The following is a 19,528-nucleotide window of genomic DNA, read 5'->3' as shown; positions in this document are numbered from 1 at the left end:
AAAAATTTTAGTTAATAAGAATAGTAAGAATAAATTTTTATTATATTAACAAAATAACATGAAGAAAAATAATATGTTAAAAAGGTAGAAGAAATCAATTTTCTTCAATGCTTGTTTTCCACTGAAAAGCCAAACATGTTTTTTCCCCTCTCTAAACACAATAACTATCGATAATGATAATGATCGGCCTAGAGCTAAATAGAAACGAGCGATGGAGATGAATGAGAAGAGGGTCGCACGGCATAAATTGCTCGGCGAAATAATCTTCAACCGCGCGTGCGATTCGCATTGTTAGCACGATAGATCCCAGATTCCGCACATTAAGCAACCACCCGTGGCGGCGGGTAAAAGTCACCGCGACGTTATTACATAACGCTCTAAGTCGCGGAGATCCTCCCACTTGGATCAGTCGAAAGCGGATCCTCGCTTCGCCTTCACCGCGCCTTCGTGCCGCTACTTACTACCGTTATCGGATGCGTGATATCCGCATATTTTCCAAGATTCGTGATCTGGGGATCGCCCTGATCGCCGATCACCGAGAGGAATGCCCGATTAACATGTCGTGAACAGAGCCAACGTATCAGCGAGAATAATCCGTAAATATAAAAAAAATATTATTAATAAGAGAATTAAATTAAATTAAATTCTCTTATTAATTAAATTTTTAATCAAATTTTTAATATATGTTTTTATATGTTTCTCAATTAAAATATATATAGTCAAATTCGAGAGTGCGCGACACATCAATTTTAATTTATCAAGGCAACTTAATAATAATTGCTCCCTTTATTTTTCATTTTAATCAACAATAGAGCTGAAACTTGATGTGGAATAATTTTTATATATATGTCACAAGGATGCATTAAATTATGTAATAATGTCCTTCGGCCGGTCATTCACTGGTACACGTATCCTATGCATAGATATACGTAACATGAGTATTATTAGATTGCGTGAATAGAAAATAGTATGTATACATAAATCATAAATCAATTTATACGCGATGACGGACGCGCCCGTCCACGTATAAACATAAACACAAGTGAGCATATAATGAATACAACACACACACACATGCACAGAGAGATAGAGAGGGATACGATTCTCTCAAGACGCTGGAAGATAGCAGCTTCTGAAAAAATACAGAGAGAAGAAGAGTAAAGCAATGAAGAGGAGGGAAGGAGAATTAGCGGGGGGGAGAGGAGAGGAGCTATGTACGCAATTTAACGGGGATTACGATCTTAACCACTTAGGAAGTCGCGGTAATAATCGGCGGGCCTCAAGAGCGGGCCTCGCTCGCGAGCCGGGCTTCCTCCGGCGCGCCTCAAAACGGGCCTCGTCGAGCGGGCCTTAATCAAACCTCTCGAGCCTCGACGGCCGTTAGTCCAGCGTACCAAGCCAGTTCCGACGTGGAGCGCGAACGAGCTGAGGCTAATCTTGATAGAACCAGAACCAGCGGCGCCGCGGCACTCCGGCGTCGAAGGCAGCAGCGACCGGAAACGATGGACAAGCCATTACACTGGATTGTAATATTGCAGCGTACGTAAGGTCGTCTCGATTCGATTTAGATTAGTCCGAGATCTAAGCTCTCGACAAGCTCTTTGAAAATTATATAATTATTATTATATTAAAATTATTATTATAATATATTAAAAGTATTATATTAAAATTAGATATTATTATATACAGCCTTCCTCCTGAATAACGAAAATGAAAAAGATACATACAGATAAGTGAAACATTTTCCTTTACACTTTCAACGCGAATTAAAGAGAGGAATAATTATATTTTAAGACGATTGTACGAAAGAGAGATTACATTGAGAAAGAATAAATTGATGAGAAGCTGCGTTATTCAAAGGAAGGCTTTAATTCACACACATCAAAAAAGCAAATTATATAATTATAATATATTAGGTGTATAAGATTTCTTCTATTTTTTAAGAAATTCAATCTATTAACAATTATATGTATATTATATAGAATTATATATATTTTAATATAGATTAATTATGAAAATAATTCTCATTATTTTTTCACAATTTCAGGTAGGTAATAAATTCTGAATTGATAAAAATCTAGTCTTTACTTGTGATGAATTCATTCCAAAAGCCATTTTTAGTATGTTTATTGGACATGGCGTCTTTAGGCTACTACTTGTTTCAATCGATGCAGCACGTCTGACAAGAAATTTAGAAATGTCGAAGAAATAAGAAAAGATAGCTTAAGAAATTTATCGCGAGAAGGAACAGACTTTCTGTCGATTCAGAATCTATAACTTATTTGAACGATGGAAGGAAGTGTTAAAAAAATGATGGGAATTGCTTTCATGATTGAACTGTACATGTATAATTTGTGGATAAACATTGAATTTCATAATAAATATTGTAAAATTATTTACATCTAATATAATTAATATATCATGCATAATAATATATACAATTATAATTACTTGTAATTATAATTGTATATATTAATAATTATAATTACTTATATATTAATAATTATAATTACAAGGAATTGCTTTCATGATTGAATTGTACATGTATAATTTGTCGATAAACATTGAATTTCATAACAAATATTGTAAAATTATTTACATCTAATATAATTAATATATCATGCCTAATAATAATATATACAATTATAATTACAAGTTTTAATTTTATCGACTATGTTGTTATGTTGCAGCAGTGTCGTTCGCGTTCGGTTATAGGTACGATCCTTGGTATCGTGCGGACACGCAACGTCCGGTCGATGTCATCACCGACGTCATCAATGATCTGGGATTGAAGATCCTTCAACAATATTCGGCGCACGGAAATGTGGCGTTTTCGCCCACAGGGGTTGCCTTCATATTGGCGGCGCTTTACGAAGGATCCGCTGGTAGAGGGTGTCAACAAATCACTGAAGCTGTAGGATTACCATCCAGGGATGTTACCAGGATCGGTTTCAGGGATATTCACCGACGATTGAGAGTAAGATCGCGCAAGAGCAATGCAAGTATCTAAAGGAACGTTGTCCGAAGATGCTCTACTTTTTCGTATTTTTCTTCTTTATTATTTAATATTTTGTTCGATATTAGATATAAGATAGATTAGATAGAAAAATAAAACTGGGGACTGCTAAAAATTGTTGATTAAAGCGCAAGTAGCTGCATTTATTGATAAAATTATACGATTTCAAGAGTTACCTCAATGCTGATGGCTTCCTGGGCGGATTGACACTAAACAAGGAGAACATCAGACTTCGTCCCGAATACGAAGACATCCTGAGGTTTTACGGCTTCGATCTGTCCAGTATCGAGCAAGAAGCGAACGTTACTATCAAAATGGGAGACTCTTCGGATACAACCGAACTTCCGACGTCTACTGCCGGGTCAATCCCGACAGAGATGATAGACACAATGAATGAACCGGACACGACGACGGTCACTTTAATCGCTACAACACTTCCGTCAGAAACAACGATCGCTCCATCGACCGCAGCGGACGTTACTCAAAGTGTCACGATGGAAGCAATCGACGTGCAATCGATTACAGTCGCGAATCCCGAATCAGCTGTTCCAAGTACGTCGACGGTAGATTCTTCATCTGTGATTATTTCTGATGAAAACATCCAGCTAACATCCACGCGAGTCACTGTGGACAGCCAAACGAATCCGACTATGGTTCCTACTTCGATCGATCAGAGTCCGCAGGCCACTTCGATAGTCGCCATCGCTGAAACAGACGAAATTGTCGCGGATATCATCATTCCTAAGACCGCTACGGAGAATGCAAATTCTAATGCGAATATTCAAGTACCGCATGACCTAGATACGACAACGGCGGCTAATGTCAATGCGATGAGTGACGAGATGCTGACAAATATTTCGTCGACTGTAACTATCGTGGATGCGACGCCCATTAATGATACGTCTGTCACCGTTAATACGAATACCGTTACCTCGAATTCGTTAATTTCCACGATCTCTTCGCCTTTAGCCAATGCTATAAATTTAACTACTCCGAGTCCCGTTATCGAAACCATGACGAATAACAGTGTTTTTTCGCAATCGAGTATGACATCGATGGGCGCTCTTCCGGACGGAAATATTTCGGGGATAATTATTCCTATGCATGATGTCGGAATAACGCCAATCATTAATATTGATGACGACACTACAGCGTCCGCTGAGATGACAACATCATCTATTCAAGCGATAAACACGACAACTTCGAGCGATCTCGTTGGAGATTTGAATGATTCCACGATTGCATCGACGAATGGGAATATCGTTTCGATGAATCGGAAGAAGAAAGAATCGGAGCCTAATTTGAAAGTTATAATAAATGAAGGTACAGATGAGTTGACAAATTACAAATCGTCGAATCTACGTAAACGAAGAGCGAAGAATCCGCGTGGATACTTCTCTAGTTATCCAGGTACGTTCGAATCATTTTTTATCATCGTGCGCATTAATCGATTAAATTATTAATTAAATTTAGGGTTGTACAAGACTCAAGGTCAAAATTATATTGTATTGGTATTGAAAATTTCCGAAAATTTAAATCTTACCTTGATTTTAAGTGAATCTTTGCAGCAAAAATCTTGTCTTGTTTCGATTTTATTAACAGTTATTATCTAATATTGAACAATTATTTAAAGTAATATTTAACCTATAATCTTTTAAGATAATTATTATTTATGTATCATAGAAAAAACAAATAATTATTTTTGAGAAAAAATGTATAAAGACGAAGGTCTGCTTGTTGCAAATCTCGTACAATCCTAATTAAATTAGAATCTCGAAATATATAAACTTTTTGCGCTTTAATAGAAAATTATAAAATTATAATAAAAATTATGTAAAGTTTTGTAAAGCATTACACTTATGAGGATATAACAATTGGAGGAGAATTTTTCTCTTTTGTATATCCTAATTCAAAATTAGAACTATTATCTTTTAGACGAAGGTATCTGGATGCAAAACTTGGAGATTTGGAAATCATCGTATAATACGATAAACGCGGACGAATCCTCCAACGGAGATTCTGCGGAGATATCGTTTCTAGTAAACGGTTGCGATGTATCCTCGATATCGGCCTCGACATATATCGCTGTGCTACCTTTTGCCTATTTCCCATCCTTGCATGCTGTCGCGCTCGAGTTTCCTCTAGACGTAAGTTTAAATGGAGATTTAATTCATCTATTTCGTTTCTTTGTTTAAAATTTGAAAATCAAACTTAATTTTTTAAATCATTTTTTAATAATTATAATCATAGTTTATCTTCTGCGTAGACAGAGAAAGAAGATCTATTTGAAAAAAACGTCGATCTAAGCACAACTTAGCTTTAAAAATTAAATATGAGCTGTTCACGAATAAAGTTACTTTGCAGAAGTATAAGCGTGTAATACAATAAATATTGTTCTCTTAATATTTTCGAGGATCCCCGATACAACATAATACTTCTCATGCCGACGGATAAAACGGACACGCATCGTCTGGCGAGAGATCTCAGCGGGAAGTCATTGAGATTGTTGAGGAAGCGATTACAGCCTACTTGGGTCAGGGCCACGATACCTTCGTTCATGCTACGTGGTTTCGTTACACTGACATCATTTCTACAAAGGGTAAGCTGAACAATACGTCACACACTTCGATGTCAACATCGAATGAAAGCAAATGACAATCAGCTGATCGCGCGAAACAATGTTACAAATAGTTTTCTATAATTCCTATGGTGTTTTCTCCATTTTCAAAGCTTCTTACTCCAAGATTTCATCAATAACTCGTTCATAAAAATGTAAAACAATTTTATAAAATGTTGAGGTCAAATACACATATTTAATTATAAATTTTTTAATTTCATTTTTGTGCGTCCGTTCACTCTTGTAATATTTCTTCAAAGTATTAAAAAAAATAGACTTTTTGCGATGTGCTTCTTGTACTTTTTATGTTTCTTCTTCGTAGTTGGGAATTGTGGATGTGTTCGAGCCGAGGTTGGCCGATCTATCGCCTATGACATCCGACCTTGGTGTGTACGCCCGAGACGTGCAACAGAGTATAGGGGTCAACATAAGGAATTATATGAAATCCGACCGTACCCATTCTCGTGAGTCGTCTAATGTCGTTCCACCTCGAAGGGACTATTATCGATATCTGCCTCCAGGTTCTCTCTTACTCTTGCTTTTCATGCACTATCGCGCACACCCACTATCCCTTTTCAAATTAGCATCCTTTCTTTCTCTTTTTTTCTCTCTTTCTCCATAGTGTATTTTTTTTCAATTCAATTCAATCCATTTTTTAATTATGTTCTTGTTCTTGCTCTTTTTTAAATTCTGTTTCTTTCTCTTTCTTTCTCTCTTTCTCCTTAGTGTATTTTTTTTAAATCCATTTTTTAATTATGTTAGGTATCGCACTTTTTCTTGCTGCTCCGAGACTTGCTTCCTCTCGTTTACGTGTAACTCGTAAACGTGATGATATTGTACAGTAATTGAGGATGAGGACCGCATATCCGTTTATTAATCATGCTTACCAATTTTTATATTTTCAACAGTTTCATAATTTACGATTATTTGTTATTCATTATTTCGCTTTGTGAATAATTCTGATACCACTTTATAGCGGTATAATCATTGCCATATAATCTAGAATAAATTTTTATGAGATTATACGATATATATTGGAAGACAATCCTAGTAAACACTGTTATATTAATGTTATGTAAAAGCAATAAAACAGAATGTTACAATAATATACGTAAATTTTAGGGATAAATTACTGGTTAATTGTAATTTTTCATTCATATGTAACATGTAGTGCAATACATATGTTTATTGTTATTCATCATAGTTATATTCTATATAGAATTAGTTCATATTAAATTCATTAAAATATTAATTTATAGGTAATTAAATACATAAAATAAATTATATATATATTTAATTTATAAAATTTGGGATTTAATTTATATAAAAATTTTGATTTGTTGCTTTAAATAGGCAATTTAAAGTGGATTATTTCTCACATTTGTCCGCTCAATTTCAAATAATCTGTTTAATATTCTACATCTCTTATTAGGATTGTATTAGAAATTAAATAACTAAAAGAGGGATGTACTTTAGATGTTAGTATCCATCCTTTGCAAGCTTTATATCTATTTTACGATGAAAAATTGAATACGAGTTAGAGTTAGGTCTAGTTTCTTATATTGCAATAATATATATTCTGTTACATTACTGTTGTAATGTTGTAAAATAATATGTGTGATATAGTTTTATATTGTATAGGTAACTTGTGTGTGTGTATGTGTGTGTGTGTGCGTTACATTATTTTCACGTTATATTACTGCAATAAACAGTGTTTACTAGGATATTAATTTACCTTTAACGTTTGAAAAATCGGTCCTGTCTTGATGCAGGCAAGTGACCGGATGTTAATCCCATTAAATACGTCCAGGTAATCTAAGTTGGAACAACAGCGGACGCGAGAATAGCGATTCGCCTCGATTCTCAAGCGCGCGGCGCCGGAGATAATGTTCGAAGAGGTAATCACGTTGACGCAATATCCGGTATTAACCGAGTGAAATTGCAAAGACTCGCCGCGCGACTCGAATACTCTCTAGAAACGCATAATTTGTAAACGACAACGTGATGAAAAAGAGAGAGAGAGAGAGACACAATGTACTCCTTAACGCGTGTGAAAACACGTCCGATGATGACCGGCCGTTACTACTGGGTTGGCTTGGTTTCTTTTTTTTTTGCCTTTCTCTCTCTTTCTCTCTCTCTCTTTCTCTTTCTCTCTCTGTCTCCTTCGCTTCCGTTCTCTCGCTATTTCTTTTTACGTTCCGCTAAATCTTCATTAATGCTGTTTATCCTTAATGATTGCTTCAACGCTTCGAAATTACTTTGCGTTGCCAAAATTATATGAAAACGCGTTTCCGAGTCTTATTTAAAGTTGAGAAACTGCCGAGGACAAACGTTGAATCAAGCAATTAAGCTAATAGAGTCTCACGATAATTATGCCGAGCACGGATTATTATCTTTTCAATGCGTCATGAAATTAAAATTACGAATGATTGCAATTTCATGGCCTCTGCTTCGGGGAAAAAGGAAATTGATAGTTTAGTCAGATGCTTTTCTTGATAAGAATATCTTTTTGATTTTTGTCAAGTAAATTATCACAGAAATTGATTGCGTTTATAACTTCGCGAAATGCAAATGGATTATATTTGCGAAGATGCGAGTCTTTCGAAAACGCGTAATCAAGTCAACATCTATTTTCTCGTCGATGTGAATAAAATTATTGATCACTCTTAGATATATATTCTCAATATTGTTCAATTCGCGGAATTTTAATTGCTGATATCCGGTTAGAGGCCGCAAAAGAAGTCAATAAGAAAACCTTGCGCTATATATCTCTATTTACATTTTCGAATCATTCTAAAAATAAAATATGATGTGATAAAAAATGTTTAGAGAGAATCATTTTGTCTCTAAATATTTTCTATTTATTATTTTTTAAATATAAGACTGTAGGTTCTGCAAATTATTTAAAGATTTGCAATTGTAAAAGAGATTATAATAGTATATTTTCTTCTGATTTATAGAAAAAATAAAAAGGCTTCAATCTCTTGCAAATTTACGCTCACATTAATTCTTTTTCTTTCTCTCTCTCTCTCTTTCCTTTTCCTGTTTATACATATCTTTTATATAAAATGTTCTATCACTTTAAATATCTCTTCCTTTCAATTTAAATGATTCTCCTTTGCACTGTGTAAAGTAGCACAAATAATAAGCTTTGTATTATGTCAAGTATTGCATTATTTCTATTAAAATATTGTAAAGAGAATTGTACAAATTCCATAAATCACATAGATTTTTTTCAAAATTTCTTCGCAAAAATATATTTTTCATTGATTTTTCTAAAATATGTATAATTCATTATTTTATATATTTCTGTAACACATAAAATAATGATACATAAAATATAAAATACATATTTTAGAAAATATTTTTTAATAATATTATTTATAATTATAATTTAAAAAAATGGCGTTCTTTCTCTCTCTTTGCAAGTTTATTAATAATAATAAGTTCAATTTTTTTTAGGTAACGGTCTGTTCGAGAGAGCCGGACCTGTACCTTTTACAGCTTTGCATCCGTTTCTTTATTTCATCGTCGACACCGAAACTTCGGTGAGTCTAATCGCCGGTCGAGTGGACGACCCGCTTAATTCAAGAATACTGTAGACATGTATAATTTAATTTATGACATATTCTAAGATTTTTTAAATAAACATTCGTTTATTTGGCGATACTTATAAATAGCTATATCTTATAATGTATAGACTTCTCCTTCCCAACACGCACACAATTATTACCAAGTACACGCAATTAACATGTGTTCTGTACAGATTTCTATTTGTAAATAAAGAATTATAAAGATAAGAAAGAGGCAGTGTGTAATTCGAAATGTGCAAGATTGAGCATTTGAAGAATCGTTCCGAGTTATTTCGAACCATAGAGTGGAAGGACGATATCTTTTATGCCTTGCCAATTGACACAAGCATTTATGATGCAAAAAAAGATTACGAAAATGTTAAAATATTTTGTGATAATTATAAAAATTCGCATTTCCTTTTACTACTACAATGTCGCTTGTTCTTAAGGATGTTTTGTACCTATTTTCAAAATATTGAAAATTTAATGAAAATTGTACAGAATGTCCTTGCATATGTTTAGAATCTTCAGTACAATTTTTAAATCGATTCACTAAAGCATATTCACAAGTTATAAAGATTTGAATTTGCACCGAATTAACATGTGTCCTTATGGGAAACGTATAACGTCGATTCAAATGACAAAAACACATGGAAATAATATTCAGATATGTTTAAAATTTGCAAAAGTTTAGATACAGAGGAAATATTTGGTCAAATAAATTATACAAGTACTGACTAGTTAAAAAGATATTAAATATAATTTAATAAAGTTAGCCATGTATCTGTCACAAGGCAAAATTCTCTGCCAAAGTTAATCATTTCGATTAACAAAATTCAGAATATTTCAGTAAAAACGCAATAAATATTAAAAAATACATCTCTGCACTGTAATTAAGATCAAATTGTAATATTCCAATTTCTCATACTCAAAAGTGGATATTCGTCAATATTGATTTTCAGCTACTTTTTGCTGGGATTGTACAAAACATCCTTAAGTCGAATTGATTTAATTTGTGAAACCCAGATATCTGGATTTATTAAATAACACTAATTTTCCAACAATAAATTAAACTAATTTTTCAAAATACATAGCTTTTACTAGTAAATTTAGTGTGTGTTTTATATATGAAAAATCGCAATTTTTCCTAAAGATCATGTTATGTTCATTTTTCGAAGCAAAATAATAGCAAGAATAATAACAGCGTTTCCTTTTATCTCTAGCAGACTTCTTTGAGCTCTTTATTACAATTCAGACTTCCCTCGGTTATTCAGCTGTCTAGCCTTATAATCTAAAAAATATATATTATTTCCTTACGTAGATTTATATATAAATACAAGTTTTCTCGATGTATACTGTTGCAATGCACGACTGTTTCGCGTACGTCGCTAGAATATCCGATGACTCGATTCCATTTCTTGTGCATATGTAGCAACACCACAGATTGTGTTATTTCGTGAGTGGCAGTGTGAATACAATAAATAAATGCAAATGATAGAAGATACGTTCTCATTTGCGAGAAGGATCTAAGGTGATCAACTTGGTTTCTCGATATCTCGCGATCCAATGTTGCGAATCGCTTATAACATTCGGGTATAGGTTCTGTCAAGTTCTCTCTTATTCGCATATCTATAGTCGCGTTGATCGTGGAGTAGATCAGGTAACGTTCTTCAAAATCCACGGTACGAATTTGGAGATCCTTGTACAGACTCCCGGCAAGTTAGCTTCCGCGCATCCGATCCCCCACGATATGATACCGGCGAGAAAGTACCTACCATCTTTTCCGCGTACTTGGAGAGGACCTCCGGAATCACCCTGCGTAAAATGAAAGAACAATGAAACACTTCTCTTGATGAAAGCGTTGTACTCGAAATAAGTGTTTTAATGATATGGTTCGTGCGCGTATACCTGACACGAATCTTGCCCACCGGTTTCGTAACCGGCGCAGAGGAAGATGTCCGGAATGACCTCGTGTCTGCCAGCTCTTAAGAACATCGATTTGCACCTGTCATTACTCACTATCGGCACAGAAACCTTAAAAATAGTCAAAGTATGAGTAGATGGCTAAAAGAGATTATTCATCATCTAATTTGAATTAATAATTAACAATTAAACAACTACCTCTTGCAATATCGAGGGCAATGTTCCACCCTCGCTCAACCTTCCCCAACCCGTTACCGTTGCATTCTCCCCGATCAAGAGATCATCCGTGGCTGGCAGACAAATAGGCGAGATGTGCGCTGCGAACGTCAAGGAGCTCTCAAGTCGCACCAAGGCCAGATCGTATTCGTACGTGAAAAAGTTGTACTTGGGGTGCACGACTTTCTTGGCGACGCCACGTTCCACGTAGGGCAGTCGCTCCTGGACCGACGAGAAGTCGTATTCCCCGACTCGTATTCGTATTTGCGTCGTCAGCAAACTGAAAATCGAAAATCGAGTAGCGTCGACGATGTTGAGTGTCTCCCAAGGAAGGAACGGTGACTACTCACTCGTCGACGCAATGACCCGCGGTGGCGATCCAATTCTCGTTGAGTACCGCACCGCCACATCGGTGAGTGCTCGAGAAGCCGAAAAAGGACGTCCGACGTACGGATACTTGCCAGGGCCATCGGCCGAACGGTGCATCCTTCCCGCCAACAATTCGCGTTTCCGGTCGCGGGAACAACGGCGGTACCCCACACTGCATGTGTTTGCTCTCGTCAGCGGCCGGAATCGTCATCACCGAACCCGTCCCCTTCTCGCTCGCCGCTGTTGATGCCTCGCGATCAGCCGACCCTTGAGTTGGAACGATACTCGTGGTGCTAGCACTGACTGTGCTAGTCGGTGCAGTCACTGTCACTGTCGTCACTGTCGTTATCGCGGTCGTCGGGTTAGTTGTAGCATGAATGGTTGTCGAAGGTATTGATGTACTCAGCGACGTTGTGCTCAGTATTGTGGTTTTCTTCGTGGGTCGTGGCCTAGTTGACGTTTCCAAGTGGGACGTCGTTATGTAGTGCGCTGAACCCAGGGGCTTCTGATACTCAGTGCTCTACGCAAAGCGGATAGTGCATATACGTTCTCTATTTTTTATACAAAATTTAATTTTTATTAACACATTATACAGTTCAATTATAAAGGTAATCCTCAATTTTTCACAATCTTTCTTCTATTTTTTAGATAAATTATAGATTCTGGATGGATAGAAAGTTTGATTTTTATTTGCAATGAATTCTCATCGAGCCATTTTCTTACCTTCTTCTTTTCTGATTATGAGTAGTAAATTTACAAATCTCAAAAAAATAAAAAATGGCTTGATAAATTCATTACCAGACCTTCTATCGATCTAGAATAATCTGCCCAAAGATAAAGGAAAATGCTGTAGAATAATAGGATCACTTTTATGATTAAATTATATAATATTTATTAATAAAATTAAATTATTAAATTAATAAAATTATTAAATTAAAATAAAAATAATAAAATTATTAAATTAATAAAATTAAATTATTAAATTTCAGAAATAGTGAAAAACTTATTTATATATTTAATATCTTGTATTACATACCAATAAAATACAATTATGGCAAAGATTTTTAAAATACAAGTACAGTTCGGTTAAATGTCCAAAGCATAAAAAGACTGTTGTAATATCGAATAACATTAATAAACAAGCGACAATCAATATCTATCGAAGAAAGAAAATACTTGGACGTACTTGTTGCGACTCGGTCGGCTTAAAGCTCGGTCGCGATGGAAACTTTTCCGGTCCATTCTGAAGGAGACTAGGACTATCCGTCCAGTGCGGTTTCAAGGATGGCCTAGGTGGCGTCCAGCTGTTCGACCAGAAATGAGAGTTTGTACCTGAAGACGGTATTCGTATCGTCTCTGTAATCGTGGTCATTGGTTTGGACGATGATGACGATGATGATAGTGATGACGGAAACGAGGATGATGAAAATGACGACGTTGAGAACGACGATGACGAGGACGAGGATGAAGATAACGACGACGGTTTATGTTTTGTAACGAAGACTGGCTCTGTAGTCACTTGCCAATGAGAAGTTTGTGGTATGGATCCAGCTGCGCTAGAATGAAAGACAAATTTTACACTATGTCTAATACGAAATTCACATAGGAATAATTAGATTTTTTTGCAAATCCTTTTGCAATAAGGAATAATACTGATGACTCGAAGACAAGTTGCATACCTGATGGAAGACTGCTTGTTATAAGTCGGCCTAGTGGTCGTTGTCGGCCTAGTCGTCGATGTTTTTGTGGACCAGGTATTCGGTTTCGAGATAAAATTCGGTCTTTGATTTGCCTGACTACTTATCGAGATCGGTCGATTCGTCGTCGTTTTGATCGAGAAGAACGGCTTTGAAAAATCCGTCGACGACGGTTTCGATTGTACTGGCTTGGTTGCCCACTGCGGTCGTTCAGTGTGTATAAAATTTACATTCGGATGGGGTTCTTTCGCCGTTTCCTGAAAAATCAATATTCCATTAAACTCGATGATGCTTTTATCGTGCGAAAAATAGCAGTTGTTATTAGTCGCAATACTTTGTAATGTTGGAGGAATATCTGTATCAAGCATTTATTTTTTAATATCTTTAATTAATTTTAATAATATCTTTGATTTGAATAAATAGAAAAAGAGAAAAGCTTGCCACACAAGACAAGACTTGGATAAGACATTTATCATTTCAATTATTTCTAACTCTATATAAATTATTTTTATTTTTACATACATAATTTTAAAAGTATAGATAATTTTAGTCAATTAACATATGCAGGATGTTTCTTAATAAGTGCGAATAATTTTAGGAGATGATTCTTTGTCGAAAATTAAGCAAGATTTTTCATATAAACATATACTCCTTCATCCCTTTCTGTGGAATTACACTCCTCCAAAAATGGGAGTAAAAATTAGGTTTTTATTTTTTTTCTCAAATTTGGAACAAGTTAAAGAAATGAAATTAGGTGGATATTTTCTACTAGTGAAAAGGTTATTTATTAATATTTTTTTCAGCCTGCCGTATTGTTATAAGGGAATGAAATTAGCAACCTTTAATCAATTTTTTATTTAAAAATATTTTATTTTTTAATGTTTATATGAAAAACCCCCTTAATTTTCGACAAAGACTGAAAAATCCTTACTTTCTCAACGACAGAATTGACCGAATTTGGCCGATTTATCGTCTCTTGCACGTTGAGATCGACATCGCCGGTCTTCTCGTCCGGTCTCGACTCAACTGGCCTCTGGTTGTTCGGTTTATTCGGTTTAGCCGGCTTGCTCAAGCCAGCAGCCTCGTCATCGGCATGCTCCTTTCCCGGCAAACGTACTATTAGCGTATTATGAGTCTCTATTTTGTCCTTGAAGCCCGGTTGGCTTTGGACAGAGAGAGGTTTCTCGCTCGTTTGTTCCTCATCCGGTCTCGTCTTCTGATGATGAGAGTGATTCTCGTGATGATTTCCGGGTCTCTTCGTTTTCTGCGGCCTGCCTTTCGTCCATGTGCTCGGGGTGGACGCGGAGACAGACACCGCGGGGGTTTGCAGCCTATCAACGTCGTGCTCGGACGTCGGTTTCGCATGCGGCCTCTTCTGCAAGGGCCTTGCGGCACTGTGCGAATACGGTTTTAACGGTCTGGTTGAGCCGTGAGACCCTGAAAGTTGATGGAGACTCGGTCTCGCGGTGTTTGATCCCGTGCTCCAACTCGAGGGAGAGATCGACGTGGTCAGTTTGGTGGTCTCAGTTGACGCTGCCGGGTCAAACAGAGTTGGCTTGAGTGTACTCGTAGTCGTATTGCTGTGCTGCTGCTGTTGATGAGGATGGTGAGACGTACTTATCGTATTTATCGTCGTGTTGTGGATGCAACAACTGCCGAACATGAACGTATCCACGCACACGCCCACGTGCGTTCCCTCGGACTTGATGCACTCCCATACGAACATGCACGTGCCTTCCTTGCTCTCGGAACCAGGCACTTTGCAGGGCTTCGGACTGATCTTGTAACCTGGAAATGCACCACAGATCGCGCTATTCTCTCTAGATATTCTATATTTCTAATCAAGAGAAAGGAAAAGAGAGAGAGGGAGAGAATTTTGAACACCGTAGTATTTTTTTCAGAGTTAAATCGAAAACATCTACGCTATTAAATAAGTTTGCAATCTTATTTTCGCGTCGGGATTCAAAATCGGTTACGTTACATGCGCGTTGAAACGCTCATCATTTGTCGACGAAAGCAACTTGTGATTTGCCGCAAAACTGACGTTTCTATCCACGCGCTTGCTTCGAAAAAGCGAGAAAGGAAACATGCTCCGGGCGACGAGATTACATACATTAAATTTGATGGATGCGTTAAAGGAATGAATATTGCGTGACGTCCTGTCGCGCCGATACGGCACGATAGGTCATACGTAGCGCGCTCGACAATTAGACTGTCTTACATGTCTTACATACGCGAGATCTATCTCGAGATCGTCGAGGTCTATCAAGTCGGGTGAAAGTGTACTACTTGTCGAAGAACGCGTGTTTGTGGGAGATCACGTAAAAAAAAAAATGAAACTTAATTACTGGAAGGAGTACGTAGACCCGGGCCCGTGTCATTAACCGAGTCATGGCGAGACTTGGGCAAGAATTACGACCGCGATGTAGCTTCACGATGTAGTCGCTTTCTCCGCTTCGGAGACTGACACGATCGTGTCAGTCCGCGCCACGGATTGCATATTATATGTTAGATATAGGGAAGTTTGCAGGGAGGGGGGCAAGATTTTTTCTCTACGCAACACATTTTTCTTCCCCATCGACGCTTTGCGTTCGGCTCGAAAGATCGATGTAATTGTTCCGTTCTCGATACCCTCGTCGGAGGGCGACGGGGTCTCGTTACGAAAATTACAGATTGTGAAAGTTGGCATTATGCCGCTAGATATTTCCAATTTGTTAGCCTGACAGCGAAGTCATCACGACTACGACCCGATTTAAAATGCGCTCTCGTATTCTCTTCCCGCACGCGAACGCGTCCGTCTCTTCCCTCGAAGAACGCAGCTGATCTTCGGCTGACAGCGCGCAGCGTCAATTGTGCGTTTCCGTAAAATGTGAGAAAATAATAGAGGAAAGTTCTCTTTCCTCCCTTTCGGTCGGAAGGGAAATTCATCGGAAACAAAAAAGAAAGTAGCAACTTCTTTCGCTTTTATTTTCTCACGCTCGTGCACGACCGACTGCACCTTGACCGAGTTCTCCTTCCAATTAAGCGTTACACATTTAAGAAGAGAATCTTCAGGAAGCAAGAGACGTTGCGTAAAGGGGGATGGTAGCGAAGAGAAATGAAGAAGAATGAAAAAGAGAAGGGAGAAGAGGCACAGCAGCTGCATACGGCTTGTTCGAAAGTACACGAAAAAAGATGAGAAGAGACGAGACGAAAGAAGAGAAGATGCTACAGCGGTGCGTTTCGCAGCCGAAAGGACTATAGAGAGATGCCGCGGATGCCGACAAGAAGCGCGCTTAAATCATCAAAAGGCAATATTACTGACTGTGACCTCGATTCAGCGTACTGAGAGACCTGGCGATGCCCGACCACCAGAGAATCGTGGCCACGTAACCGATCCACCGCATTCTGATCCCTGAAAACAAAGATATCATCGATTACATTCAGGATTTCTCGGCTATTATCATACGTGTCAATTTAGATTAATGTTTCCCGAAAACGACTGGTAACCAGTCATGTTCTACTACTAGACACTCCTGCAGTAGATTTTATAATTCCATTAAGAGCTCCGTCAAAGGAGAACGCGAGCGTCTACGCTTACGTCTACTCTTTCGTCTCATCTATTGTCTATTGTTCTGCTACGTATGTGTGCGCGCTCCTTTCTAATTCACTTTCCCGTTGCTGAAGCATGCTTTTCATATTAACCCTTTTCAAAGACGCATGAGATGTATTTCATCCCACACGCACATACACATATTTATGTACACACAATGCGCTTTTTCTCTCATTTTCAGTGAAACTACGAATAAGTAAATTGTTGCAAATGTATCGTACTTGATAGCACGCAACTTCATAATTTCTTTATATGTATAAACGTCACTTCTAGCGGTTTCAATTTACATAATATTATTACGAAAGACAGGAAGCCATCCGGAATTAAATGTGTCTTTCAAATCCCCGCGACATGCTTTTAACGATGTCTTCTTTAAAGAGCGATGACGTATACAAGGCAAAAATAAAATAAAATTTGAATATTTCCATTTATGAACAATAGTATTACAATGTTTGATTGAATATTGTTTAAAATTTGATACTTTTTATATATAATATTATGCAAAATAATTGAGAAATTTAGAGTAAAAGTGGAATAGATATATAATTAAATTTTATTTTATGCGGATTTAAAATATCGAAATATCTCTCATATATCGATAAATTTAAAATAAATCTAGCAACTTTTAGATTTATTTTATTTTTACTCTCGTTAAATTTAATTCATGACTTGTATAATGTTAATATTTTCTTTCTTTAAATTTAATACATTAAATTAATTGATATATTAAACATTAAATTAAAAAAAACATAAAGTATTTTTATTCATTTATAATTTTAAAATGTGTGAATGCTGTCAGCAATAATATTATATAAAAATCTTTTTCACCGTTTTAATATTTAATTATGTAGACATTTCATGCGTGCGTAAATTTTTCATTTAATCTATCATTGAATAATCTGAGATCAACGATGGTATTTCGCCGATGCGACAGATATCACGAAGCTAAGATGTATCGGAAGGAACAAAAAAGCTACCCTGGTCCGACCTGTCACCGAATTCTGGTCCTGCATTCCAGGTCATCGATGCAGCGTCTCTCGCTTTCGAATGTTCAATCGAGGATACCATCATCTTGGTTCTGTCTTGTCATCATGGTTGGGATTATCTCCACCGACGTTACATCTTCTGATCGTTCTCTTTTTTTACATTCTTGTAGAGAAATTTCTTATTAACATGAAATTCTTTTGTTCAAATAACAAAAAAGACATCTGTAAAAGACAGATTTGAAAAATTTAAGAAATCTATTAGACTTCTTTAGAAAATTATTTATATTTGAGTATATTATATGTTACATTTTTTGTGTTATTTTTGTCTTTTAATCATTCTTAGATAATTTTTTCTTGTATAAAATTCAATCTTATGATTTTCTAGGAAATAACGAATTTTCTAGGAAATTTCGAATATACTCGGACATTACTCTCTACGTATTGCATTTTGCGTAACTTTTGCGGAAATAGATATCCCATATATAACTCGGATAACTTTCTCGATATCTCAGAAAAGATAGCTCATGTCGGATATTCTGATAAATGGATATTTCCTTTCGCGCATCAGATATTCATAGATATCTATATTTGAATTTATTTGTAAATTTTTATGCATATAGGTAAGTTGTAAAAAATTCAAATTTTACATGTCTTTTACTTTCCGAAACATTGATAATATTTTTACTTAAACTAAAATTTCTATCATGAAATTTTTTGCATATTAATATCATGTTAATAACTGTAGATCAATATTTGCAAAATACGTATATAAGAAATATCATGATATACATATATGTACATTTCAATTCTTAAATTTTATAGCGAATAATACGTGGTATAAAGTCTATAAAGAGGGTTTTATAAAATATAATCGCAATTTTATGATATTATTTCTAGACTTGTATTCTTTTTTTTACTTATTTTTCAAAATTATTTTTTGTGTCTAAATAATGATTAATTAAAAAACTGATATGCGAATATAGATCGGTGTTTAATTTGACTGCATAAGATTTTCATTTTTTTTTATATTTAAATTTATTTAATTTTTTATATTTAAAAACTGCTGCATGCATTAGAATTGCACAAGACTTGAGATAATATTTGTAAAAATTGTATTGACATTGTTGAAAAATTAAATCTTGATATTAAGTAAAGCTTTTTCATTTCATTTATAAATATATATTTTAATTTTTTTTAATTAATAATCCTGACACTCTTAGTCTTAGTATTGTTTTGATAATTAATTAAAATTTTGTCTTGATCTTGAATTTCGAGAAGAGACAAAATAAAATCAAGATATCTAGTCTTATATCTTGTACACCTACGCTAATTATGAGGCGAAAAATTGATTTTAGCGTAACACTACTTTGTAAACTGCCATAAAATCGGGTCTATGAAGTCTATTCTATTATACATGCTCGGAGGCCGCTATGGGACAAGGTCAAGAAGCAGAATATAGAACTGTCGCTGGTTAGTCGGCTGCGACTCTTCTTTTACTGCCACCGGTAGCTGCGGTCGCTGCCACTTGAGGCAGAACATG

General features: G+C 35.9%; 2 protein-coding genes across 7 annotated transcripts in view; one reads left to right on the top strand and one right to left on the bottom strand.

Moving 5' to 3' along the window:
• The first annotated feature begins 399 nt into the window (after positions 1–399).
• Positions 400–9,360, top strand: LOC105259579. 3 transcript variants are annotated; one of them, XM_011271601.3, is made up of 8 exons: positions 400–596; positions 1,254–1,539; positions 2,694–2,977; positions 3,187–4,426; positions 4,952–5,163; positions 5,430–5,615; positions 5,956–6,154; positions 9,096–9,360. In XM_011271601.3, exons 2-8 carry the CDS (start codon positions 1,503–1,505, stop codon positions 9,233–9,235), a joined length of 2,298 nt encoding a protein of 765 aa, XP_011269903.1. In that variant the 5' UTR covers positions 400–596; positions 1,254–1,502; the 3' UTR covers positions 9,236–9,360. The 3 variants fall into 3 exon arrangements, with proteins under 3 accessions (XP_011269903.1, XP_025267198.1, XP_025267200.1); XM_025411413.1 differs by having other exon boundaries at positions 2,691–2,977; XM_025411415.1 differs by having other exon boundaries at positions 401–596; positions 2,691–2,977; positions 5,956–6,097.
• A 912-nt stretch (positions 9,361–10,272) lies between these two features.
• The window catches only part of LOC105259581 (serine proteinase stubble), a 43,969-nt gene continuing 34,713 nt past the window's right edge, over positions 10,273–19,528 (bottom strand). For 3 of the 4 annotated variants that reach the window (XM_025411411.1, XM_011271603.3, XM_025411412.1), the window contains exons 2-9: positions 16,715–16,804; positions 14,342–15,198; positions 13,393–13,667; positions 12,900–13,269; positions 11,695–12,233; positions 11,327–11,624; positions 11,114–11,239; positions 10,273–11,020 (exon numbers count right to left, since the gene is read on the bottom strand). In XM_025411411.1, coding sequence (XP_025267196.1) covers positions 10,862–11,020; positions 11,114–11,239; positions 11,327–11,624; positions 11,695–12,233; positions 12,900–13,269; positions 13,393–13,667; positions 14,342–15,198; positions 16,715–16,796 — 2,706 coding nt within the window. In that variant the 5' untranslated portion in view covers positions 16,797–16,804 and the 3' untranslated portion in view covers positions 10,273–10,861. The remainder of the gene's footprint in view (positions 11,021–11,113; positions 11,240–11,326; positions 11,625–11,694; positions 12,234–12,899; positions 13,270–13,392; positions 13,668–14,341; positions 15,199–16,714; positions 16,805–19,528) is intronic. The other variant, XM_011271605.3, reaches the window with a different exon arrangement.

This window comes from Camponotus floridanus, unplaced genomic scaffold (genome assembly GCF_003227725.1).
Source record: "Camponotus floridanus strain SB8 unplaced genomic scaffold, Cflo_v7.5 scaffold4, whole genome shotgun sequence".
Taxonomy (NCBI): domain Eukaryota; kingdom Metazoa; phylum Arthropoda; class Insecta; order Hymenoptera; family Formicidae; genus Camponotus; species Camponotus floridanus.
Note: the sequence above shows the minus strand (reverse complement) of the source record. Positions and strands in the feature narration are given on the sequence as shown.